Raw genomic sequence first — 27,292 nt, 5'->3', positions numbered from 1 at the left:
ACTAAAGTGACTCTGGTCCAACTTTGCAGCAATATGGCTTGAATGTATACAATTGCATTAAGGGCATTTGAGCTGCACAGTGGGAAGTTGCATGCTGTTCAAGGGGCCACTGGAGTGTGCTATCACACTGGAGATCTCAAAGAGCCGTACAAAGTTGGGCAAGTCTCATTATCCCTGTCTTACGGGGAAGGAAACCAAGAGGAAGTGACTTGCCCAAGGTCACACACCAGGTCACTGGCGGAGCCAGGAACAGAACCAAGGCCTGGCACCCAGGCCAGTGCCCAGTCTACAAGTCCGTACTGCCTCGACAATGGGATGTACCAATAGCCACCTTCAAATATGACCCGGGGCAGTAGGTGGAGAAAGGACTGACGGGCTCACCCAGTCTGATCAAAGGCATTTTGCGTGATTAACCCCTGTGTAATTTCCCTGAACGGGTTACGCTACCTGCCCTTGAGTATCTGCAGTGATCTCACCTGAAGATCACTTCCTTAAGGACTCCTCCAAAATGCCCTGATTCACTACCAACTTTAACAAGCTGTCTGCTAACAAAGACAAGTGGACTGGATTGACCGTGGATTGGGAATGGAGTCTGAAACATTTCCTCTCGAGGGTCTGATTCAAAGCCTATTGAGATTAACAGGGAGGAAGGATGGTCCAGTGGTTAGGGTGCTAGCCTGGGACTATACAGCCATGGATCCAATTCCCCGTTCTGCTACAGACGCCCTGTCTGCCCTTGGGCTAGTCACCCAGTTGTTCCATGCCTCAGTTTCTGATCTGTAAAATGGGGCTAACAGCACTGCCCCACCTCCCAGCAGTGTTGTGAGGCTAAATACATTAAAGACTGATACTATGGTAATGAGGGCCACAGAAAGGCTTCCCCTGATTTCAGTGGTCTCTGTTACAGTGGAGAAGCTCCATTTAGTGTTACGTGCTGGTGTAAATTGGCCTGTAGGGCCGGATACAGCTCTGGTCAGTGATGCCCAGATGGCTTTACCACATGATGGCTGTTTGGCAGCCTATGTGAAATGAGTTTGGGAGGTCTCAATCAATCCCCCATCTGGGACAAGAGACCATAAAAACACCACCTCCATTGCTACTAACTGCTCCCCGTTGCTGTCAATCTCAGTGGAGAGGCCAAGGTCAGGGCTGAGATACAATGCTGGGGAAGTTGGTGCAGTTCCTACCCAGGATGCACCTGATGACAGAAGACTCTTGTCTCCAGGGCTGTCATTCAGACTGGAAAAAAAGATCCACTGGAATTGTTGAGCATTGGCCATCTTTCAATCAAATTAAATGTCTCTTTCCTAAAGACATACTCTAGCTTGACCACAAATTACTGTGTCTTGCTGCAGGAATCCCTGGTTGCAGTTCTCTGCCCTGTGGTATGCAAGAAGTCAGACTAGTTCATCAGACTGGCCCCTTCTGGCTTTCAGCTCTATGAATCTGGGCACGGCCTCCACTTTAGAAATTACTAAAAGAAAACAACGACGTGGAACTAGTTTTATTCCTTTTAATTATAACCCAAAATGTAACATAGCAGTAAAATGCCCCCACACAATATGGAATAGGAAACTTACATGTTACATGGCATACATAAAGGATTGGGACACAACCATACAAAAATAGAAGAGAGGGGATTTTTTAATATATATAATAATATAAAGGCAATAGTTTCTGAGCCACGTGGTTGTTGGAGATGATACGCTATTTACACAGGTTACAACACACACGATGTTGCAGGGGATGTGAAAAATAAATACCGGGGATGCGATCAGAGGAAGCTGAGCTGAGGCTCCAGAGGGGGACGGAGCAGCTGCCCTGCCCCCTTTTTGAATGTGTCCATGAGGTTCTTGTGATGTGTTTGATAAGGGACAGCTATAATGTAACAAGGTTCAAGAAACCAACCTGCTGGAGAGGGGGCAGCTTGGGTGGGTCACAAAGGAGCCAGGCACCGCCTCCAGGACACCACAGGCCAATGCAATGTAATAGCAACTAGAGACTCCTGCTGCCATCAGGACTTCTGTGGGCAGGGCTCTGTTAATACACATAGGGAGAGAGAGAGCGGCAGGAGTTTGGAGGAGATGCTAACTAGACTAGCCAGACAACAGAAGAACTCCCACTCCCATTTTTACAGGTGGGGAACTGAGGCACAGAGTCCCCAAAGTCACATACAGAAGCGGTAGCAGGGCTGAGAATTAAACGCAGATCTCCTGAGCCTCAGGGCTTGACCACGCAGCCAACCTTCATCTCACAATGCTTCCCTGTTTGCCAAGCACTCATCACCTCTCTTCCTGACTGCCCTCCCCGCTGTCCAGTGAGTGACTCTCTTTGGGATTCCTCCCCTGTTTGGGTCCCAGACTGGTGACCAGTGTCAGCAGCTGGGGGAAGGAGGCCAGTCTGGAAACAGAGTTTGCAGTCAACCTGCAGCATGTTCCGTAGCTAGCAGTGGCCTTTCAGCGTGGGACTGATGGCGACCAGGGGTTTAACTATCGAGGGACTGATTTGAAAACCCCAGAATGATATTTAAAACCCAAAAGGCACTGGGCCGGGTTCTCCTCTGACTTACACTGGTGTCAATCAAAGTAACTCTCTTAAAGCTGGGGCAAAGCTGATGTGGGTGAGATCAGATTTGTAATGATGTTAGGAGAGGTCAGAGTTGGGAACTAAGCTGCCTGCCAGTCTCTTTAACTCACATCCCCTTGGGGCACTAGTCTCAGATATCTTGCCCTTTGCACAGCCTCCGAACGAGTGCAAAGTGCTACCATGCATACTTGCTTTGCACCAGCATCAATGGCTCCGCAAAGGTGCAGGCCAATGAAAAATGAAGCCCAGAGTCATTACCGAGATGGGCCTGAACTAAGACCCCAGAGACCAACACCACTGAATTCTGGGTAAATTTGGCTTTGAATCCAAACTTGGTATCTGGAGCCCTTTGCAGTTGCAATGATCTGGGCTGGTGTAACCCACTCATGTGGCACACTGTCCCTGTCTAGTGGTGAGCAGTCTGCAGCTAGAAGTCAATAAGCCTGCCACAGCACTGGCTAACAGAGCTGATGCTTTTAGCTCCAGAGGTCTCAGGTTCTATCCCTGCTGCCAATGACCCACCCAGGGGCATGGCATTATAATGGCAAAGGTTTGCCCAGCCTTGTCCATTGTGTAAAACCCGCCCTCAAGGGTAGTGTGCAAGGTTGTATTACCTTTGCATCCTCACTGACGTTGCTTATTACACGGGAACCTGGATTGGACAAGATTAGGAAAACAAAAGATGCAACAACCACAGCTTTGAACTGAGTTTCCTGCCGTCGGGAGCTGTCCATCCCCACAGCTGAACCCCTAGGACAGAAAGTCCCTCAAGGGAAGGCTCAACCTCAGATTCCCGCTGGACAGGTCCAGGAACTTCTGCAAATGGAGGCACCAAGAATTAAAACAAAAAAATAAATACGCCCGGGAGTGCTATCTTGGGGCTAGTATACAGTGTGGGCCCAATTCTCAGGGACACTAAGGCCCTCTGGCAGCATAAAGGGGCCTTAAGAAAGGTGGAAATGGCCCCCAGAGAATCATCCTACACATGGGGGCCTCCCCGGCCAGTGTAGAGCTGGTGTAAAGATTGTACAATGGTCCTGCTCCCAGCCCACAGAACAGAGGGCAGACTGAAGACATGGTTGAAGTGCCCTGTGCTACAGCTATTCACTGCTTCCCATGGGGCGCGGAGCATAAGTTAGAGCATCCCAGAGGCTGCTCTAACTTACACAGGCTCTGATCCACCCTGGACAATGAGGAGCAGAAAGGTGGTTTAAAGCCACCCTAATCTCCCTCCCGTGCCCCAGATGCAGGAACGGAGTAATGAGAATCGGGCCCTATGCGTCTGCATAACATAAACAGATATAAATAAGGATCTTTTATCTTAATAAATATCAGGTATATGGTTTGTACAATATACACATAATGCCCCTGTCTCCTGGGTTCGGTCTCTTGGCAGAGAAGGAATGGTTCACACGTAGTTTTCTTCGGCATCGCCCACATCGAGGGGGAACTTGGCCAGAGCTGTAAATGGAGCCATAGAAGAAAATGAGCTGCAGGGAAATATTAAACACCAGTCTGGAGGGCTCAGGGGACTTGGCCTGGGCCATGGAGACTTTCATCTCTAGGTCGCCGGTGTAATGCGGCCCATCACAAGAGCAGCCAAAAGCCATCCCTCGCTCTTGGAACAGTTCTCAGACCAGTCCCCAGCGGGCCGGTCTCTGGATCAAGGGAAGCTGAGAATCTGGGATCTATTCCCAGCTCTCCTCCAGGCTCAGTGGGTGACCTTGAGCAAGTTGTTTTCAGTGCGACCACATCATCTAAAGTAGCCCAGATAATTTGGGGTGCCTGAATCTGGGGGTTCCACTTCCAGTCCACCACAGGTCAGACTCCCAAGCACTCACCATCCACAAAATGGGCCAGATTTTCAGAAGAGCTCGCCTCCCCTTTCAGACACCAAAACAAGGAACGGATTTTCCCTAATGCCCAGCACCCAACGCCTGGAGCCCATCTGAGAATCCAGCCCCTTTTTCCCCAAGGCCTAACTGGGAGCCGAGCTCCCTTGAAAATAGTAGGGCCTGAATTTCCACAAGAGTTGAGCTCAGGCTGCCCGCATTGTCCTCAGCCAGAGTAGTGAGAGCCCGGTAACGTTGAAAATCAGGTCCCATCTCTTTAAGCTGAACAGTAACAGTCAGAAGCAGACATTGGACTCTTGCAAATGGAGGCACTAAAATTAGAGGGCACGGGACTGACAGGAAAGAGCCATCAGGCTAGGGAAATCGCTGTCCACTCTCAAGAGCCCCCTACAAGTGTTTCCTGCAAGGTCTGGTTTTATGGAAGGTCTGATTGTGTGGAAGGACCTACCAGCCAACTCTGAATCACGCCCCCATCCACTGGACCCATGTGAATGTTCTCCAGGTCAAGAAGTGAAACATACCTAAGCAGCTTCCGTAGTGACGGACTCCAATAGATTTGCCCAAGAAGCAGGTTGCCCTCCGTAGATGGCAGGCAGATGGGTAGGTGATGTTGTTGTTGCCGCAGAGAGTGTGGTCCAGGGTGGAGGGATCAGGGCAGGGGGCCGTCCTGCACATCACACAGTGAGCGCTGCCCGTCTGGTCCACAACGCAGGTGTGAGTCCCGGGGCACACCACGCTGGAGCAGGACTCTAAGGGAAGCAGTCGCAAGCCAGAGAGTGAGCTCAGCCACTTGGTCGGAGCATGTGTGTGCATGGTTCAAGCTCCATCAACAGGAAGTTCTAGAGCTGCTTTTCTACAGAGGGAGCATTCAAAGGATCTTTGTGGACCAAATACTGCTCTCAGTTTCACCAGATTAACTCCAAAATAACCCCACACTGGTCTCAGTGAGGTTTCCCCAGCTCTACACTGAGGTACCTGGGAGCAGGATTTAGCAACAAGTTTCCCTGGGAAAATGTGCTTCCCCTCTTTTATTCAGCACAAATCCAGATATCTGGCTACTGTCAAACACTTGCTTCTCTTCGCCAGCAGAAGGAAGAAGTCTATGTGGCTTTAGATGGTGCTGTGCATCTGATGGCTACTTGTTTGCACCTCTGTAGATCTGGGTACAGGAGCAAATCGGATCATATGTGCAATGAATCTCATGGTCTCATCTGCCCGCGGCATGACACTTGCACACTTGACCAAACCTCAGCTGATGTAAACCGGGGACCCTTCGTTTGGTCCCTCACCATTGCCCGACTGATGGTCTATGCTCAGAAGAGGGCAGAGGGATATGCAGGCCAGAATTTAGCTGCAACAGCAGAGCAGAGCAACACTGGGGCCCCGGTTTAGACCAGCAAAGGTGCTGGAAGTCAGAATAGAGGTGCATTGGCAGAGCTGTCTGCACGATACCTAATGCCAGGGTCCCTTGACCTGGGTACTACAATTCACTGCAAATTAAAATAAGAAGCAAATAGTGGCTTTACCATCCCTAGGCACTGCCCAGCCAAAGCCAAACGGAACTGGCAAATTGCTGGGTTCTCAATGCCCTGAGCAGTCACAGGAGTGCTAACCCGCACGCCAAGCTAGCCAGAACACATGGCGCAACAGCTGATTTCTGCTCTGACAACCCGCCTGCGTCCCATCTCTGCTGTGTACACACAAACGCTCACACACGCCAGCAGACAGGGGCATTCCATGGCAAGCGTGCGTCATCACTTACTGTATATTATAAACACTCTTTCACAGGGGTTTAAAACTTCAGCTCTTTTTGAAGCTGGATCAGGCAGTGACTCGGCATCCCAGCTCCCAACTCCCCAGATTTGGCTTTTAAGATGATTTCGACAGGAAGGAATTTCAGAGAGGGGGCTGGCAAAAATAATAAAGCTGCCAGACCTTGGCAGGTTTGGGATGTTTTTCTGGTCTGCTTTTTTTAAAAACAATAGCTCGGTGCGTCTAAGTGACATGTTATGGGCTGCTGTTCTTTAGACGGTGATGTATGTAAACCCCCCATTAAATCCAGAGCTGTTTACGCAGCAGAAGATGCTATTCCAGTGTAGAATATACAGCGCCTTCAATACTGTGCATCGTATTTCAGAGAGTACATAGGGCTTTATGCAGGCTTAAAAATCCCATTACGCCATGAGACTTTGGGGCTGGGCCCGTCACCCTGTCCCTTGTGCAGTCATTTCCGAAAGAGGATCCCTTATGAAGGAAAAGGGCAGCATTTTATACCTGCTTCATGCGGGTGTGATTGCAAAAGGTGCAGGGGAATGGAGAATCGAGCCTTTAGAGTCACAGTCCCTATACCAATGGGCCATTTGGAGCAAATGTGAAGATATACGTTGCTGTGCACAGTTAAACATCTGCCACTTATCAACCAGAGGTGGCTGCATTTCAGCGAGGGATAAAGTAACCCCCACGCAGTAGATCAGGTTGCAAATTCCTTTGGGATGGTTCAGGGTATCTAAATGGAAGATGTTATTTTTATTCTTTATCACCATCGTTGAACCTAGTCAGCTTAGTACCTTGGGGGCCACACCCACAGCTGGTGTAAATGGTCATTGTTCTGTTTAAGACAGTTTGCAGCAGCTGAGAATCTGCCCTCTGGTACATGAGGAGGGTGTGTCTACACTGCATACTAAACCCAGGCTCTGACCCAGGTTTGAACCCAAGCCCCACTTCCGTCCACACACAAATCAATCTGACTCGGGTCAGCAAGCACTCAGGGCCTGGATCCTCGGACTCTGGTGGGCTCCGACCCAACTTCCTAAGTCCCACTGCGACTCAGGTCCAATCCCTGCCATTTTCAGTGTGGACACAGCACAAGTTGCGCAGTGCAGTATGGTCGCATTAGCACGGCTGTGAGCCTCTGGTCCAGCAAATGTAAACCCAGGTTTACAATGCAGTGGAACACTCAGACGCAGACTTAGAAACACCAAGTCCACAAATCCGGGTCCCCCAGATCCCGGTTTACAATGCAGTGGAGACAGAGTCTCCCTACAACTCTTAGATGCAGCAGGGTGAGATAAACACAGGGGGCCTAAATCCTCATCTCACTTACACCAATGTACATCAGAGGAAAACCCATGGAAGCCAGTGGAATTATACCAGTGTAAACGAGATCAGAATCAGGGACTGAGTTTCAACAGGTTCTTCATCAAAAGCTCAAAGATTTGATGCTGCCACCTGTACCCATGCTGAGTGGTACCTTGCTAGGCAAGGAACCCCCCTGGGGACTTGCTAGGCAATGAGAGTGGCAGAATCGGGCTATTCAGTATTAGAAGATTCTGGTTCTTACTCATAATTTGCTACATTTATCCCAGCTGCTGGACACATGCAGACCCCCTGGTTCTCTCTGGCTCAGGTCCCAGGCAGTGCTGCACGTTATGATCATGGGGCTTCCCTAAATCCTGGCACCCATGCAACTCTGCCCAGGCAAGCAACCAAAGCAGGATCACTACTGCGGACCTGGTGCTGGGGGTTTTACAGTGAGGTGCCTCATCCTGCTCAGGGCTAGCACCATAGTGGGAGAACGGCTGAAAGGCTCTAGCCTCAGGGGGACATGGGAGACAGTGTTGCCAAGGGAATACAGCACTGGACTGGGATTCAGGATTTCTTGGTTCTATTCTGCCAATGACATGCTGGGTGACCTTGGGCAAGTCACTTCACTGCCCTGTGCCTCAGTTGCCCCATGGGTTATCATGCCACTGGCCTCCTTTGTAAAGAGCCTTAAGCTCTACTAGAGAAAAGTGCTAGATAGGAGATTGCTATTGTTATTTAGGAGGATGAAATAATGCAACATCTGCTCTCCGCATGGCATTTCTACCACCTGGGGACAGAAACAGCCGGGAGAAAGGCCGATCTCTCATGCGGGCACCCTGTGATGTTAAAATAACCCATGAAAAGACATACAGTAAAACTGGAGCTAGACCTGAACCAGATAATAGATCGGCCCCGCCTTGGCCCTTAGTAGGGTGACCAGATGTCCCAGTTTTATAGGGATGGTCCCGATATTTGGGGCTTTGTCTTATGTAGCCGTCTATTACCCCCCACCCCGTCCCGGTTTTCACTCTTGCTGCCTGGTCACCCTAGCCCTTAGAGAAGCCCAGATTTGAACTCCACCCTCTGGCCCAGCTCTGCCCCTAGACCCCCAGAGCACCCCTAGAGTGATTGGCTGGATAGGTCAGAGGCCCTGCAGGAGACAGGAGCCTGTGCTCCCACCGCAGCCCTTGGCGTTGGAAGCTGGGCTATGGAAAGTGAACGCTGGCCAGGGCGCAGGGATGATCCCCTCCCCGTTCCAAACGGAGCAGCAGGGATCTGCTGAGTGGAGCCTGCTCAGCCTTGGAACCCGCTGCCACGTCTCAGCCTGGGCGTGGCCGAAGGGATTCACATGTCTCCAGATTGGAAAGGGTTCGGGGATCCTCAGGGATGGATTAACCTCTCTCTTGATGGCCCTGGAGCATAGTCTGGAAAGGCCTCAACTTAACATCCCAGCTGGAAGACCATGCCTCAAACAGGGCAACCCCCCTTCGGGCCTTGGCTTGGAGCATGAGTCATGGCAGGGGGATTTCTCAGACCCTAAAGCTTCAGGCTCAGAGGCAAGAAGGCGGGGGGAGGGCCTGTAGGTCAAACCCAGCTCCGGCCTGCCAGCCCATGTGCCACTGAACCACACGCTGCAGTCCAGAGCTTTCCTCCCAGCTCCACTCTTGCCTTGCTGATTCTGACCAGGCGTAAATGCATGCGGCTCCATTGGGGTTCATGGGTTTCCCCCCACTAACAGTCGACTCTAAATAGGACCCTGCTCTTCCACAGTGAATTCCCATTTCTGCTGCAGGCAGCACAGCGGGCCCGTCAGGGGAACGGCCCTAGGCTCCTTGCCCAGTATAGAAATCTCCCGTGCCAGAGGGATACGCCAGGTAGCTCAGTAGGGAAATCGCTGCAAAGTCACCTCCAAGGGGCAGGAGTCTATAACTCTGCCTCAAAGATGCCAGACCTGGGGCGTGGGGGGATGCCTGTACTAAGCCTTGAATGGGCTAGGGCTGCAAGTGCCAGCTACTGGGGACGCTGCCCTCAGTGAGGATCAGCTGCTTTGGTGGAAAGGGTGAACCGTGAGGACAGCCAACTTGACAGCACCGGAGAAGCAAGGACAATCTGAAATTACTGAGCACCATTTCCTCCAGTTACCAAGGGAACTCGAAATATACTCGCTTTGGGGATTTTTAGGACAGTTCCACTCAGGCGGTTATTAGGCCCAGCCCGTCACGTGCAGGGAGAGGGCCAGGAAGCGGAAAGAGCAAGGGGGGAGCCCCTGACGTACTTTTGCATTTGCCCTGGTACATCACTTCCAGGTCGGGGTGGTCTCTGCACTTAGCTGTCAGCAGCTCGCACTCGTCGCGGTAAGTGTAGCCATCCGAGCCGCACACTTGCAGCTTCCTGGGCAGGCTGGAGCAATCTGGGGCGCAGGCGCAGTGGGGACGGCCGTGTTTCATCTTGCAGACTTTGCCAGGGCCACACTCCACCCCCTCACAGGTCTCTGGGGGTAAAGGAAAGAGGAGTTAGCACCAGGGAGCCTCCACTTGTTTTGCACCAGGGGCGCGTCCTTTCCCTCTGCAGAGAGGGATCAAAGGCTGCCAGGGGACACAGAGACACAGGAGCACGCCAAGAACCAGTTGTGGTTCAGATCTGGCTCACCAGCCCCGCTGGTGTGAGGCACGGATGAATTAACCCCCTAACGCCCACAGGGACTGAAATCCTTTCTTTATCACAGGACAGGAGGAAGCAGCCCAAGCTTCCCCACAGCACCTCCTCTTATGAGAGTGCTCTATCAAGGAGAGGTGGCTGCGCATATCTTAATAGCGGGTCCAGTGATGTTGCCAGTAGGGGGTGCTCAAGACAATGCAATATTGGTCCTGGGTTCAATCGGACCAGAGATGCCTCTTGTTGAACCTTGTCAAAGGCTTCTTGAATGCTGTTCTTTATATGCCAGCTGCTCTTAACAGCCCCCAGCTTGGCCACAGACTCGGGGAGAGAGAGGATACAGCCCCATGGCCTGTTCAGTCCTTGGACTCTGCTGGGGCCACCACTGAGAGTGCTCACCGCCATGCTGGCTTTTGGGACGTGCGTGCCCATCTCCTAGGAACCACCCCCGGCCCCCAGACCTGCCCAACTCATTACACAAACAGATGGTAACAGCTACCAGTTCTCGCTGGGGTTATCCCTGGGGGATTGGATGTGGAGAGCTCCCTGGGCTTTGTCTAGACAAGGAGTTGTTCCGTCCAGCTTGAATGCAACTTGCCCTGCAGCTGGATGCAGAACTTCCTTGATTGATCGTTGAGTTTCAGATCATGCCCGGTAGCCCAGGCTTTACCCTGCATTAGCTCAATCCTGCTAGTACCTGTGTAACTACAGGGTAAGAAGACAAAGTCCTGAGCCACCCAGCCCCATAACGGTCTGGTTCCCGGCCATTGGAAGCTGTATGGCTGGTACTTGGGGCAGCGGCAGCGTGCAGAGCCCCCTGTCTGCCTCTATGCGTAGGAGCCAGAAGGGGGACATGCCGCTGCTTCCGGGAGCCGCGGAGAGCCACGGCAGGCAGGGCACCTGCCTTAGCCCCACCGATCAGACTTTTAACAGTGCTGACCAGAGCCGCCATGGTCCCTTTTCAACTAGGCGTTCTGGTCAAAACCCGGACACCTAGCAACCCTAATAACAGAGCAGATCTGCAGCTGGAAAAGTTGCTCCATTCATCAGCAAAGTCATACCGGTTTACAGCAGTTGAGGGGCTGGCCCCTATTTTCAACTGCCAGTTGGTTTTTTGTTTTTTTTTTAAGAGACATTTCTTTCTCTCGTGCAACAGAGAACCCTGCTCTGTTGTGCACTACACCCTCCAGAACACCCAGCCGGTGCAAGCGTCTGTGTGATCAACAAGTTCTCTTTCCCAAACAATACCCAGCCCTGTTTCACTCCAGGCCTCCGTGACTTGAAAACGAGAATGGGCAACGGCGAGGGGGGAAATCTGTCTGGGACGCCTCTTTCCCCACAGGCAGGGGAGGAAGAAACAGATGGCTGCATTGTCGCACTGGGTCGCCTCCTAGCAAAAACAGTCTGCGCGGGTTCAGCGGAGCCGTTGAACTCATGTGCGTGTGTGGCAAGCTGCGGAATTTCCCCCAAACACGGGAGACATTTGGGAAGTGTGCAGCGCTAGCCAGGGGGCGGTGACATTGGCTCCTACAAGTGGCTAGTTATCATGTCTCCAGAGATTGGAGGTGTGTGGCCGAGGGGGTGGGTGGGAGAAGAATCAGGCTGCCCCAGTGGGAGCGTTTACACCATGTTTCCACAAGTGTGACTCAGACCCATTGCCCCTGCTTTGCAGGACTGCTCCCTTCCCCATTATCTTCTCTAGCCTGCTGGCTGCGGGGTCACTTTTACTGCCCCGTTTGGATCAGGGGAACACGGACAGCCACCAGGGTATTATTGGAAATGTGTCTCTTTGGACGTAGAAGAAAAGGTGTATTTGTGGCACCTTAGAGACTAACAAATTTATTTGAGCATAAGCTTTCGGGAGCTGTAGCTCACGAAAGCTTATGCTCAAATAAATTTGTTAGTCTCTAAGGTGCCACAAATGCTCCTTTTCTTTTTGCGAATACAGACTAACACGGCTGCTACTCTGAAACCTGTCATTATGCAAGTCTTTGGACCTAGAGAATCCTTCCCCTGTGGAGTCATTCCTTCACTGAGGTGGGGGCATAGGGAAGGTTACCACAGGAAACGGTGGGGAGGAGGATGTGACCCCATCCAATAAGGGGAACGGATTGACCATGGGACGTGGTGTAGTGCAGTTTCCCTGGAAGATCACATAGGGAGGAAGGTGGAATTCCCCCAGGAGTTTGCCCCTATTTTGCAGAGGGGAAATCCCCTGGCAGGGGACCAGCTGCTTTTCCTGTTCGCACCCAGAGCTCCATATCTAAGTAGCCATTGCCTGGAACAGGGCCCGTCTTGTGAGTCAGAGTCCCTAGATCTGCCAGGGCTGCGTAAATGAACTATGTGGGGCTAGCTCCTGAGGAAAGCAGCTCTTTCACATGCACGAGCCTCGGCTGAACTCGCCTGGCGTGGTCCATGATCCAAACAGGCCACGCCCTTCAGTGAGCCGGGCTAGGCGATTCCAGCACACACAGGGCTCTCTCTGCACCGGGCGTTGCAGTGGGGAGGGCTGTTAGACAGATAAAGCACAAGCCTGGGGGGGGGGGGGGGGGGGTTTGCCACTGCTCCATTCCCAGCAGCCCCGCCCCTTCGCCCGGGTTAGCTCTGCAGTACCCCCAACGGAGGCTCAGTTAAATGGACCCAGAATGCCCCAGGAGGAACATAACCTGCCTCTGGCATGGAACCCTGGCACCCTCCTCCATTCGGGAGCCCTGGGGGTGCTTTCTGTCACCCTCCAGCTGACCTGGCTGCAGAGCAGGGGGAGACACTGCTAGGGGCTGAGACACAGAGGCAGGAGCTGGATCACAGATACATATCATCCCTCCTGCCCTTTCCCAAGGACTCCTGCTCGTCGGCTAGCTCTGGGGGAGGTTCCTTTCCAGCACACTGGGGAATGGGCAGGATCAGATTGGACTTCATGCAGGTTTCTGCTGTGTGGGGAGTTTGTTCCTCCTCTTGCCCTGGGATCCTCTCATCTTTGGGGTCATGAAGCTCCGATAAACCCTGTGCAGCGGACTGGTGATTGGCTATAGCAGCAGAGCTAAACATAAGCAGAAGCCAAGTAGATCAAGGAGCTTGGTTACCTCCTCCTGGAGCATGCTTATGGGATGAGTGGCTAAGGCCTCAGGCCATGACGCAGGAGAGCAGGGTTTAATTTCTGGCTCGGCCACTGATTCATCACGTGACCTTTAGCAAGTTGCTTAGGATTTTCAGAAGGGCTCAGAAGCAGCCAGGCTGTCGAAAGCCCCTGGCACTCACATCTCTCTCTGCCTCAGTTCCTCCACTGCAAAATGGGGAGAATAATCTTTCCCTTGCCTGCCTTGTGCATGTCAATTGTAAGCTCTCTGGGGGAAGGGCTGGTTCTTGCTCTGCAGCATGCCTTGCACAATGGGGTCCCAATCTCAGCCTTGCAGTGCAGGCTGAGGTGCAGTGAACAGTAATCATTGACCTGGAGACTGATTCTTCAAGGTGAAGATTTCCATCAACACCCATTAAATCAGGGCCCCTTCTCCATTCTCTCCCAGCACTGCCTGCCACTCAGTGGCGAGCCAAGCAACGTGAGACCTCAGAAGCAGACCTGATCCCAAGAATCTTAAATTGGGGGAAAGTTTCAAGTCTGAATCCTGCAGCCTGGGCCTGGTCTCTATACAGAATCAAGGACTGGGAGGGAAGTTTCAGTTTTACCTCTAGCCTCTCTCACTACCTGTAATGTTGTTCCTCTTCTGGGGACCTCTCCAAGGTTGAATTAAGGGCAGGGAGGCAGTAGTATCTGTGATCAGGCAGGAGAGGGGTGCATATGGGCGGGGGAAGGCTGTTCCCTTAATGGCCTTTGTAAAACAAATGACTCAATGAACCATGTGACCTTTCCAACCCACTCCCTTACTACTGCGGTCAGCAGGTCTTCTGGCCTGTCCTCACATGGCCATGCAAGTGTGATGCGAGGATCCGTGCCTCTGGCTCGCTCCGAAACATCTGGATGGCTTGGAACACACAAACTGGAGTGTTTCCATTTTTGGAACTAGCCCATTCTATAAAGACATTTGGAGATGTTGAAAGGGGAGAGCCTTAAATAAATAAATAAAAATCCCCCCTCGGGGTAATCTGCAGCGGGCAGCTGGAAAGAGAGGATCTGGCAAGAGGAAACTGTTATTTCACTGGGAACGAGCCGCCGCAAGCTGACTTAGCGCACTCGGATCTCTGCTCCTCCCTGCCCCAGCAGTGGTGTCCAGGGCTGGAACTGAGTTCCAACGGGACTGGGGGGAAAACTCCCCTGGAGCAGGCACAGTGTGGGGCGGCAGTCCATTGTCCTACGCTGCCCCCTTGCAAGCCCTATGCAGGGGGCGGGGCCAGTAGTGGGAGGAGGAGTCTCCACAGTGCACATCATGGACACGCAAGGCTCCTCTGGAATGCAGGGCAACCCATAGGCAGCTGTTACAACGCACGCCTGGCGTTATTCTGATTGATGTCAGGGGCCGTTCCAGTCCTCGGTGCCACCCAGAATCCTGAGGGCATGGTGCCAACTTTGCCCCCTTGGGCTTTTGCCTCTAGTTGGGGATCTTGCTGCTCGAGGGAAAATGGCTTGTGAAACAGACTTTCTACAGGTGCCCTGCTACCCCGACCAGCGCTTCTGCTCCTGTTGCTCTAGGATTTGGCTGGGAATGGCAGGGCAGGGAATAAACCCCCGTACCTCCTGATCCTGATATAACGTATAATCATGGGCCACGACAGTGGGAACCTCCAGGTTGCTCCTCCCCCACATGCAGGAGGAGGGAGAAACAAGGTCACACACTTTGGTCCTAACCCCGCCCTGTTCCATGGAGGATCAGTTTACACCCCCTTTGCACTGGTGCAAACAACTGCATGCCACACACAGCAGTGACTTGGCTCAGAACCAACTCTGCTGGTTCCATGTCGGACCCCAACCCAAAAAGGGGCCTGTTTGTCTAGGTCCGCTGTGGCCTGTCTCCTGAGCTACCAGGCCAAGACAGTGGAAATGCTGCAAGAACAGACAATGGCTGGAGATTTCTGCTTTGTAGGACTAAAGTCTGCCCCCCCACCCCCCCCGGGCGATGCCGGAGTTGATGCCATTTTAAATGTGAACCCAAACCTCTGCTCCTAGTGGCTGTTTGTGATCTAGTAGCTATGACAACACCCTGAGACTCAGGACATGTGTGCTCTTGTCCTAGCTCTGCCTCGGACCTGCCGTGTGACTTTGGTCAAATCACTTCCCCTGTTTCACTTCGCATCCTTGACCTGCTCTCTCTATTTAAGCGAATATCTTTGGGTCAGGGACAGTCTCACTCTGGGTATTGCTGCAACTAAAGCGCCAAAGCAGAGACACGTCCCATGTTGACGGAAGTTTTCTCTATCCAGGTAATTAATCCATCTCTCCAAGAGGCAGTAGCTAGGTTGATGGAAGAATTCATCCGTCGACCTAGCCACGTCTACACTAGGGGTTAGCTCGCCCTAACTACACAGCACAAGGCGTGATGGTTTTCACTGCCCTGAGCCATGTAGCTGGGTTGATCTAATTTTTAAGCGTAGACCAGGCCTTTGTGGGTAACTCCGCACTGCAGAAAAAACCCCACGGCAGCAAGTCTCTGAGCCCAGGTCAGTTGACTCGGGCTCACGCTATAGGGCTAAAAATAGCCGCGTAGATGTTCCTGCTTAGGCTGGAGCCTGGGGTCTGGGATACAGCATGGGGAGAGGGTCTCAGGGCCCGAGTGGGAACATTTACATGGCTATTTTTAGCCCTGTAGCACAAGCCTGAGTCAGTTAACCCAGGCTCGGAGACTTGCAGCCACAGGGTGGTTTTTTGCAGCGTAGACGTACTGTGTCTGTACAGCACCCAGCACAGTGGGGCCCTGATCTCAGCTGAGGCCTCTAGATGGTCCCATAACACTAAGCAGTATTTATCATAAAACACAATAGGCTCAGGCCTCCAGCCTCTGGGCAGGCCAGGCTTCCTCAGACACTTTGCCTACATAAGGACAGCAGGGTGGCTACATTATTTCAGCCGTCAGCAAGCACATTTACCTTTGCAAGGATGGCAGGTCACCAGCCCCAGGAACCCCAAGAGGCTGATCTTATTGCCTGGCTGGGTGTAGTTGGACCAAGCTACGTCAACGTTGCTATTACCGCAGCATTCCTCCCAGGTCACGCCGGTCTTTAGGATCATGGTGCATTTCGCTTCCTTCCCCTGCTGCAGCCAGCAGATCCCACCTGCCAGAAGAAAGCAGACCATGAGAACCACACTTGGGAGGCTGCGTCCTTAAGATGAAGCTACTGCGTTTACTGGGTACAGCTACCCCCTGGACAGAGAGCCAGCCCGAAGCCTCTGTACCACTAGAACAGTGCATAATGTGTGAGAATTAGTTCCCCCACCTATTGGTGCTTCTAGATGCTTATACTTCACAAGCTGGCCGTGGCCCCTCTTCAGAGACACAACAGAGCTCAACCTCAGGGGTGGGGTAGGAGGGAGGAAATAAACAAATATTTACAACTGGATTTGCAAAATGTGTGTCAGCCTGCTACGGCATGTGCATTCCATGCAGCTGCATTTCCATGTGCCGTTGACCAATATGCATGCAAACGCAGGGCGTTGCACAGGTGCACACAGATATTTGTGCAGGTGCACGCATTGTGCCTGGCTTGGGAAATTGGGGTGGGGGGGGGTGCTGAGTAGCACGGTCTGCAAAGTGTCGGTTTGCAAATGGCAAACTGTCTGCAAATTGCGGTGTTTGAGGCAGGTTGGCTCTCTCCCCTCACCCCCTTCTCGTGCCTTCGCTGACCTGATTGACCCTCACCCATCTCTGGCATTAGGCTCTGGAAAACAGACACAGGGTCGTTGTTAAAGAGAACAGCACCAAGAACCTGAACTGGCAGTTCCCAAACCCCTTCATTTTCATCTGTAGGGCTGGATTAGGGGGACCAGCAGGCAAGTGGGAAAAATCAGGACGGGGCAGAGGGTAATAGGTGCCTATATAAGAAAGCCCCCAAAATCGGGACTGTCCCTGTAAAAATTGGGACAGCTGGTCACCCTAGGCTGGATACTCCTGAATCTAGTTCTACAGATGGGGCCCAAGCTATAGTCCTGGGCTCCCGACAGCAAAGACCCCAAAACTGAAAGAGGTTTTTAGTTCTGTCAACTCCAAGCATTCAAAAATCATGAGTTTGGACCCAAAAAAATCTATCAGATTCGTGGCTTAAAAGCCATGAGACTTTTCAAAAGTACCAACTTCGGGATGCTTTTCATTTGCCTTCCAGTATTGTAGACTCTAGCGGGTCACGTTTTCAAGCTTTTCTCTGCAACCACAAAGGCTAGAATCTTTTTTTTTTTAAATGAAAGTTGAGATTTTCTCTTCTTCACATGAATCCAGGATCTGGGGCTTTAAGAAAGGCATTGAACAGCATGTGGCTTGCAGTTCAATCGCAGTTCTCTCCTAACAGTGGATTTGCAAAAATGGGTTTAAATCTGGGTTTAGATTTCAAAGCGTTCAGGAACATTTGGCTCTGGAGATTCCGAGCCCTCCCTTGTTACTTCCCCAGAGCATTCAAGCAAGACTACCAGGTGTAGGTGGACCAGACATGTGGGACCATGAGTGGTATGGCACTTAGGATCAATCCTTCTAGTATGCAGCCATGTCTTGACCATTGGGCACTGGAGACAGCCCCTTGGGACACAGCCAACCCACTGGCATCTGATCTCACTGAGTCAAAAGCCTGTTTGTTTCTTAATCTCATGAGCAAATCGTTTCTTTTTTCCCCTCTCTCTTTTGTGAGTGATTCCTTTGCCATTTCCTTCCTTGTAAACCAGCCGCTTCTGATGCTGGTTGGTTTGTTTTCTCATCAGCTCAACTTGGGGTTTGTTAAATGGCTAAAGATGTGGGGGCCAGTTTCCGCCCTCAGATATACCGGGGTAAATCTGGAGTGACTCTACGGTAATCAGTGGAGTTACTTGGGGAGTCACCCCAGTGCATGCTGAGGTCAGAGTCTGGTCTGAGATTGCCCAGCCGCAATTAACCTGACTTTGGTTGGGTTGCAGCAGCTCTTTGCCCTGGGCAATTGGAAGCTCCCAGGGAAGATTTCCCACTGCTGCCCAGCCTTCTCTGTTCTATAGAGGAGAAGATAATAACAGGCTCTGTGTCTGGGCCCTCTCTGATTAAAAGTGCAGGACACCAGGCCACTAACTGAGGAACAGAAGGTTCCTAGTCTCCCCTTCTCGCCCCTGGTCACTAATCTAGACGGGTGGGGTGTCTGAGCAGAAACAAAGGGAAGAGGGAGCCCGCTGTCTCATTCAGGAGGGTTTCTCCCACCCTGGCCTCATGCAGAGTTAATCCTGAGCAAACCCACCGAGTTCTGATCATTCTGTGTGACTAACTGCTGGGCCCCACTCCCTTTCTCCCAACCTCACAATGCTGCAGCCAAGCGTAACCCCACAGAGATGACCCCCGGGCATCCTAACATTTGGAGTATACCCCCTCTGTCCTCACCTCCCCACCCCCATTGGTCATAGACAGGGGCTGTCACAGCTCTTGCCAGCAATGTTTCTTTGCATATAAACCAGGACTTTGGAGTCTGCTCTTAATCTCACCCATGTTAAATGCATCACAAAGGGTGTAAACCAGAGCAGGATTCAACCCCGAACACTGACGTGGCTCTTTGTAAATAGCACCCCATACATATTAGTGAGTTAATCCTCACAGCGCCCCCTGGGGGATGAGTGAGGATCACACCCCTGATGGGGAAATTGAGGCATGGAGTGATTTAATGGGTTGTCTATATGGGTATAATGCCCCCGTGGACATTCTTATTCCAGCATGAGTGGCTTTTTTCAGTTTAGCACAATAAACTAACCCCTCAAAAAAGGTACTTAATATCTTTGTCTCCACATGCAGCTATTCCAGAATAACGATTCCTGAGTAACTCCATATGTGGACACTCTTGTTAGAAGTGCCTTGTTCTGGTTTAACTTAATCTATTTGTGAATTAAGCTAAACAGGAACATTTTATTCTAGAATAGAGCATCCACACATGGAGTTATTCAGAAATGGCTATTCCACTTTAACTTCGCATCCCACCTTTATCCAAAATAACTTCCAAATCTAGATGAATCCTAGTGGTCATGCAAGGAACTGTAACCACCATATAACTGGTTTCAATTCACACCTTAGCTTATACCGGTATATCTTTCCCATGTAGACAACCCCTACTACGAAGCTTGCCCAAGGTCAATAACAATGCCATACCACAGCAGGAAATAGAACCCAGGAGTCCTGACTCCTGGTCCTCCGCTCTAACCTCCAGACCACACTTCCTCCTAGAGGCAGGACTAGAAGGCTGAGTCCCAATGTTTGATCTAACCACTAGACAACACTGCCTCCTTCAGAACTGTACATTGGGATGACATGGTTGTCAATGAGCCTGGAATTTGGCCCTGAATTGCTTATTCATCTGTTAAATAATATTAATTGGGCTAGACTCTGCTCTGTTACCCGGTACAAATCCCAGCGACATCCATTCTGGAGTCATACCAGTGTGAAAGTGGGGTAAGTCACGTTAGTATCTGATGGTTTGTCTACACTTAGAGCGCTGCTGGGGCTGTAGCGCTTAGTGCAGATCTACCTACAAGAGCTTGTCCCGTTGGCATAGGAACTCCACCTCCCCGAGAGGCAGTAGCTGTCGACTGGAGAAGCCCTCCCGTCAACACAGTGCTGTCTACGCCAGGGGTTAGCTCAATACAGCTACATCGCTTTTCCACACCCCTGAGCAAGGTAGTTATCCCGACGTCGGCTGGTAGTGTAGACCAAGCCTCACTCATGTACTCTGCATGTCACAGCGTTAGCCAGAGCCAGATCTTTGTCCCCTCTTGGTAAAAAATGGGTTTGTTTTTTTTTAAAAGCAAATAAACATCCTCTGCAGCATTTGCAACTCAAACATTGCAACATTCTGCTGGTGCAACTGACTGGAAACAGTGAAACTGACCAGCCTGTTGTCCTTGTCCAAGTTGAGAGCAATGTAAAAGGTAAACAAAGTGCAACAAGTGCAAGCTAGATCCTGCCGTTACTCCTGAGTGTAGTAATTACTACCCTGAGTAGTCCCACTGATCCTGAAGACAGGGACCTTGTTCTGAAGTGTTTGCAGGATCAAATCCTCTCAAACAGATTGTTAAAATTCTTTCAGTTTTAAGTACCTGCAGCATTATAGGGAGAGGAATGTGTTTGCTTTTAAAGTATGCCAGCAACCGGTGTAAATCCACATCACTGCACTGAATTCAATGGCGTTACCATGATGTACACCAGCTGAGGATCTGGCCCATGTTTTTTAGTTTAGCACATAAGAGGCTTGAAGCAAACTCCAAGTTCACCCCTGCTCTCCCCCCCCCCTCCAAAAAAAGTTGGAAAGTGTTTGGATCCACAATTTTTCACCCATCTCTAAGTCCAGATGATAATTCTGGGCCTGATCCCAAGAAGCGCTGAGTTCCCATCAAAGTAAATGGGAGTGGCAGGTACCGAGGCCCAGATCCCCAAAGGTATTTAGGTGCCTAACTCCAATGGGAGTCAGCCACCTAAATACCTTTGAGGATCTGGGCCTCTGCCCTTGTCTGCCACCTCTTTTCAGTCCTGTTTGTCACCGCCACAGCCCCGTGTGATTCCTTATTGCTTGCTGCAGAAACTGCATTGCCTTCTCCGGAACGTAACTCACCAAGTGGAAATCTCCATAACTGGCTGGGTACTAAGCTCTGATGCAAAATGTGGGGAGCCTTGGCCCCCCTCATGGCTCTGCCAAACCTCCTCATTCCCGACTTGCAGCCTGCCCAGCTGTTCCAGTCCTAGACAACTCACACACAGCTCTGTCAGTCCTCCCCAATCCTGGCCCCAGCAGACCCCACTCCATCAATTCCAATCCCGGCATTCCACACAGCTCTGCTGCAACTCGGCCAGCGGTTCCAGTGCTGGTCTCCCCACACAGCTCTCGGTCATTCCTCCTCAATTGTAACCTGCAGCTGCCCCACTCCTGCTGTTCCAGTCCTGGGCTCCCCACCCACAGCTCAGCTGATGCACCTCGATCTTGACCCATTAATTTCTCTATAGCATTTCCACTAGTCATAAGTATTTAAAGTGCCCCCAGCACCTTAGAAATAAATTAGGTTAGAGCCAGGAAATTAATTAAAATTACCCAAAGACCTCCCAATCTCATGGCATCTCAGTTCCACGAATGTCCATTCCCACCACACACACCCAAAAGCTAGTGAAAAATGTAAGCACAAGTATTAGAAGTGGGCCAAACCCGTCACCAGGAGCCTCCTTAGTGAAGCAAGGTCATCCTTCCAGTTGGATTTAAATTCAGCTCAGGCTGAGAGATGACACACGGATATCATCTAAAGTGCTCAGCTACCGTGGAGGGGAGAATTTCTAAATTTGGATATAATCCGAACAAGGTTTTCTGGAATCTGGCTCTTTTAGAATAGTTTAGTTGACAAAATAATTTGCAAGCGAAGAGGGGGTCAGTTATCCTGAGCTTTTTGAGAAAAAACAAGTGTTTTAAGATTATCACTAACATTTACCCTGTGTCATTACTTTTTTTAACAAAAAAAAATCCATTAATCCCATTGCTACTACATAGAACAACCTCTTGCATTTCTAACAGTGCCTAGGTACTATGCTGATGGCACTCTTTAGGGTCCTTCAATATCTAGTACAGACTAACACAGCTGCTACTCTGAAATCTTCAATATCTAGTGCTTTTCAACCTGAAGAAACCCCAAAGCACTGTGTAAACTTAATGGTTGGGAGAATTTATATGCAAGTAACACTTAAGCTACTGCGGAAATACAGCTAGGGAGGAGGACAGAATCAGTTTAGCAATGCCCAACAATGCTACACAGCAGTTCAGGGAAGAAAGAGAGCAAATTAGAGTCCCATATCCAATTGCATGCTGCAGAGGAGAATTGGAGGGAGACAGAATGCAACTCTCTGAACTGCAATTTGGCCTGGACCTCAGGGCAAACACCTGTATACTTGTCTTGGGTTCTTTAACGAGGAGGAGTGTTCACAGCTTGGTTTTACAATCCCTGGGGAGGAGTTAATTCCCCAGGTTCCTACTCAGGCAAAGTTCCTGTTGACTCCTAAGGTGAAAAGCTGGAAATAGGAGTTGTGCCACTGATTTCACTGGAACCAGGATTTCACCCCTTGATTGGTGCCTCAGCAAGGACCGAATCCATCTATGGTATTTCTCTAGCCCCACTGCTGGAGTACCTGAGCTCCTTACAAGCGTTAATGCATTTGGGCTCACAGCACCGCTGGGGAAAGTGCTGTCAAAGGGACAACATGGCACAGAGGCTCAGATATGGAGGAACCCAAGTCTCCGAAGTCCCAGGATAGTGCATAGCCACCGGATCCTCCTTCCTCTAGGAGAAGGAGAGCTCATTGAGGACGCCAGGGTTTTGACCCAGGGACTGCACGTATGGCACTGCACCTAATCCCCACGATTTAACTGGATCTTGGCTGATATTTGTAAAAATTCTTTTGATTTCAGCAAGGGTCCGAATTGCCTGTGCTCCTATTGCCAGTCAGCAACAGTATCTCATACTGTAGTAATTGTATTCATATTAGACCAGGTTCAGAGGTCCACTGGGTATCAGTGGAAACAGTACAGTTCAGGCAATGTCACAGATTTGTTTTGTGGCAAAGGCATGAGGCTGGGATCTAGGTCCAATTCCCAGATCTGCCCTGGGCCCTTGGGTAAGTCACATTAAAGTCAGTGTCTGTAAAACAGGCATCCTACCCCCAAAGGATGCTGCAAGCATTAAATCTATTAGTATTTACAGCATGCTAAGATGATCCCGTAGCTAAGGTGATGGGGACCATACTTCAGAAATATTTCCCATCTACCTCGCTGTATCACTCAAGGAAGAAGCAAAAATCCACTGCCTGGCAGAATTCGAGGCTGAGCAAAACTACAGTGGGAACTTGGATGCTTTAAAATGTTCTCATAAGATAGGGATTTGTTGGCTGGCTAGAGTCTCCGAGGCAGGTTCCCCGGTAGACACCCATTACCAAAATTCCATAGGCAAACCCCATGCCTAGTGTTATTTTACCTTAATGTTCTTAACAGAAAGGGGCTCAAGCAGCAACCTCTGCACCTGGCTTTGGAACACTCCAGTTCGGAGTCAGATGGATCTGGGGTTTGGAGATGGCCCCTTTATAAAGCCAAGGGACCTGATTCTCCATTACCTTCCATCTTCAGCAGCAATTTGCAATGGTGCAAAGTGAATGTAAAATGCTACCGGAACAGAATGATAGAACAGATGGTACACCCTTGGCCCAGGGGTAAATGACTGCATGAAGCAATGGAAATTCAGACCCACGGGACGCTGCTCAATTCAAGTTGGTTCCCAGGTTTGGATTCTGAACGCCCAGTGTTTCAGGAATGTTTCAAGCTGGCATTTGGAAACCATTTCTAGTTTTTAAACAGATAAAACTCAGCATTATGGCTGCCCTCGGAAGCACATGCATTCTCTTGCTTTTCAGATCCTTAGGCATGGATCCTAACAGGAAGAGAACACCTGTGGACTTCAGTGGGAGTTATGGGTACACAGCACCTCTTAGGAACTGACCCCAATGGGTGACTTTTATACTAACACCAACTTGATGAAACAGAGCAGCCGCAGTATACTGAGATAGCAGGGGACTTGGCTAATATTTGCCCGTGATCTCTTTGCTTTTACTATAGCTGCTGGTGTTCTCCCACGGAACAAAGGGCTTCCTTCCACAATGAAATCACAGCTCTGATGACACTGCAGTCTAGATCAGTGTGATCATGATCGTGGGACTTCATCGTTATGTCTTCACACAGGACCGAACGGGGCAGGGAGAGAAGCTATGGGGGAGGGCTGAGGAGGCTCAAAACCACAGAGGATTGGGCCCTTAGCAAGCCTGGTGAGACAGAACACAAGCATGGAAGAAATGCCCCTGTGAAACACACCAATAGCTACAAAAACAATGAGGAGTCCAGTGGTACCTTAAAGACTAACAGATTTATTTGGGCATAAGCTTTTCTGGGTAAAAAACGCACTTCTTCAGATGCATTGTTTTGTGATCTTTTACTCATGAAAGCTTATGCTCAAATAAACCTGTTAGTCTGTATCCACAAAAACAATGAGGAGTCCGGTGGCACCTTAAAGACTAACACAGCGCCCCTCTGATACTTGATGACAATAGCTAGTCTCCAGTAGTGACCAGGGGTGAACGAACATAATGCTAGATTTATAGCAGTTCTCAACTTTTCCTGTACTGGGACCCCCCCATGCTGGCCTGGGATCTCCCTCCCATTTAGCAATCTGAGAAGGGGGAAAGTGCTCACAAATCCTCCCCCCCTCCCCACACACCCCTTTGTGACCACTCCTAGGGGATTGCTCCCCTGAGGTTGACACCTGCTGAATTACAACACAGGGAGGCAATTTCTTCCTAAGCCCAGCTGGGGAAAGGTAAGAAACATGTGGCAGGTAAATAGATGGGTGTTTGTCTGGCATCTCCCACAGTCTGCCGGAAAGCAGTTGTCTGGACTATACATAATTTGCAACAGCAAATGACCCAGATCCAAAATTGCAACCAACCCATCCCATAGACCATTTGTTTTAAAAGTTACTAAACTCCGAGTGCAAACGAGCTGAAAAAGCACTTAAGAGCCTCCCTGGAGCTCCAGCTGGGGACTAGCCCAGCTCTCCAGAGCAGGAACTGCAAGTCTCTGAGCCAGAGCTCTGGACAGACAGCCTGGAGCACAGGTAGCTTCTGCTGCTTGTCAGGGGCACCCCACTCCGCAGCAGCTCCCCCATGAATGGCCGCGTTATGGCCCGACGAGGCGTGCGCTTCTAGGAAGTTCATCCAAAACAAAACACAAACCAAAGGGGCACCTTGCATTGGTGCTGAGCGGGGGAGGTGGCAAGCGGGGATCCTGATCCGGATTCGTTCGGGACAAGGTCCGATCTGAGATCAGAACCGGCTTTGAACCACTTGAGACCTCTACAGAATAGCAAGGTTCAACTTCAAAATGGGAAAGGGTTTTATTTTGGAGGGGGGATTCCTCCCCCAACTTCTGCCCAGCGAGGTTTGCAACGCTCACCTGCAAACACTCGTCCGCAGCTGCCTGCCCTTCCCTAACTCCGGGCAGTTTGTTTCAGGGAAGCATCGGGTGGTGTGGTTTTTGGCCGGGGTTGTTGCGTTATGGTTAAGAGCTGCCCCTGGAGCAGCCTGTGAGACTCACTTACCCTGAACGGAGTCCTCTTCCCCTCCAGTGATAGGACACCAAATCACAGCCAACAGCAGCACCAGCCAGGGCTTCATGTTGAGCCGAGACGAGCGATCAAAAACCAGCCAGGCAGCCCCAAAACTTGAAAAGTTTGCTAGTCAATTTCACACCCCTGCCCAGTCCTCTCCTTTGCCCCCCAGGGGCGTGCGGCTCCCGCAGATCTCCGAGGGCGAGACACGGGGCGAGGCTGGGCTGGCCCTCCTGTATCTTCGCCTAGTCCTGGGCTGACCTGTTGCCTTTCGAATTACAAATCTCAGTTTCACACTGGCTATATAAAGATTTTTTTTCGTGCAGGGTTGAATCATGCTGCTGGGGTGGGCGGTGCCCGCGCAGCAGCCAGTGAAGTGCCGGGAAGAGCAGAGTGTGTGTGTGTGGGGGGGGACACGCATGTATGTTTGCAGGCTTGATTGTCTGAGGTTACAAATCACCCCACTCCCCCCCGCCCCCACTTTCATCAATAACGTACACACAAGTTGACAGGAGGAGGGATGGGGAGAAAACTCTCGAGTGTAGCTGGCTGCCAGCTTCTGGGTTTTTTTCTTTCTTTTCTCCACTCCTTATTCTTTTCCGCCAAAATAATGCTCCCTTCCTGACCCTTTAAACACATGTCTCTGGTATGTGGAGTAGATCTCTCCCTAGTTCTGTTTACTCCTGCCAGCCCCAGCTTAGAATAATCACTCATGGGTCCAGGCTGGATGGCAAACTGCTTAAGTTTGTATTTGTTGCTTAGCTGTGGGGAATAATTATAGCTGTTTATACATCACAGTTGGTTCAAAAAAGAAGTAGAAAGGGAAAAAAATCAAGCCGAGCCCCACAGAATTAATATGAGGCGGTTGGAAATTTGTTGTTGAAGTCATTGGTGCAATGCAGGTTTGTTGGGAGGGTCAGCTCAAGTGTTATTCCCCAGAGATTTTTCTTGGAACTTCAGGGATGTGTGTATGTGTGTATGTAAATGAAGTAACTAATGTGGAGTGGGGCAAATAATTTGCCTCAGGGGAAGGATGGGACCAGACTGCAAAGACTCCGCACTAGTGTAAATGTCTGCATGGGTCATAGGGCAACGAATAACCCAGACCCCTGATTTGAATTGTGCCAAAGTTCAGGCGTGATTGGGGCTAGGGTTTTCTTTCAGGTTAATTCTCTCTAGCTGCCTAGTGACCTAGGTTTTATAACACCCCCTCAATCATGGTACCAGAGTGCTCAGTAACTTCAGATAATATTAATACTACTTTGCTGTTATGCAGCCGTTTTTATCTTCAGAGCACTTTGTAAAGCTTAATTAATTCAAGTTCCCAGCCTCTCTCGTAGAAGGGCGCTCGCCACATTTTGTAGAGGGGGAAACTGAGACACAGACAGGCCTTGTCAGTCCTCATAGAGCAATTCAGCGTCAGAGGGAGGGTTAGAAGTCCTGGGGCCATGTCTGTGAGGCCAAGGAGAGTCTGGAAATTAAATGTTGCCAGGCTTTCAATGGATATTACACAGGAGTGGGAGGGCCGGAATGGGGAAGGGGCACAGCTTCCAAAACCCACAGATCCAGAGAAAATACAGGGAAATGAAGTTCTAGCTGCTTCAAAAAAGATTCTGCCTGGCTCCCTTCCCTCTGTTAGCATCACTCCTCAGGGGCCACTGACTCATCTGCCCAGGCCTGTGCAACACCAGTGCTGGGGTGGAGTGGAAGTTAAGGGAACCTGGAATGGTATTACTTCCATGTGAATATCATTCTGCATAGCTACAGGGTTCCGATCATGCCCCAGTCCAACCACGCTTGTTCCCAGCCTCCCTGAGGCTGGGTAGAGCGGAGATGC

At 50.6% G+C, this 27,292-nt stretch overlaps 1 protein-coding gene across 2 annotated transcripts; it reads right to left on the bottom strand.

Annotated features, from left to right (window-relative positions):
• Nucleotides 1-1,539: 1,539 nt before the first annotated feature.
• FSTL3 (follistatin like 3) lies at nt 1,540-25,720 on the bottom strand. 2 transcript variants are annotated; one of them, XM_073324100.1, is made up of 5 exons: nt 25,447-25,720; nt 16,215-16,400; nt 9,799-10,014; nt 4,961-5,188; nt 1,540-4,047 (listed from the first exon to the last, which is right to left on the bottom strand). In XM_073324100.1, the coding sequence occupies exons 1-5, from the start codon at nt 25,520-25,522 to the stop codon at nt 3,995-3,997; spliced, it is 759 nt and encodes a 252-aa protein (XP_073180201.1). In that variant the 5' UTR covers nt 25,523-25,720; the 3' UTR covers nt 1,540-3,994. The 2 variants fall into 2 exon arrangements, with proteins under 2 accessions (XP_073180201.1, XP_073180200.1); XM_073324099.1 differs by having other exon boundaries at nt 1,540-5,188.
• Between the last annotated feature and the right edge of the window lie 1,572 nt (nt 25,721-27,292).

Source organism: Lepidochelys kempii, chromosome 25 (assembly GCF_965140285.1).
Source record: "Lepidochelys kempii isolate rLepKem1 chromosome 25, rLepKem1.hap1, whole genome shotgun sequence".
Lineage (NCBI taxonomy): Eukaryota > Metazoa > Chordata > Testudines > Cheloniidae > Lepidochelys > Lepidochelys kempii.
Note: the sequence above shows the minus strand (reverse complement) of the source record. Positions and strands in the feature narration are given on the sequence as shown.

Bases quoted from the DNA above. Each gene is read 5' to 3' on its own strand.
- FSTL3 (XM_073324099.1), bottom strand. From the start codon at position 25,522: ATGAAGCCCTGGCTGGTGCTGCTGTTGGCTGTGATTTGGTGTCCTATC. The intron at 10,015-16,214 runs GTAAATGTGCTT...CTTTACCCCCAG, and splicing joins GACCTGCCATCCTTGCAAAG to AGACCTGTGAGGGGGTGGAG. The intron at 5,189-9,798 runs GTACGTCAGGGG...TGCTTCCCTTAG, and splicing joins GTACCAGGGCAAATGCAAAA to AGTCCTGCTCCAGCGTGGTG.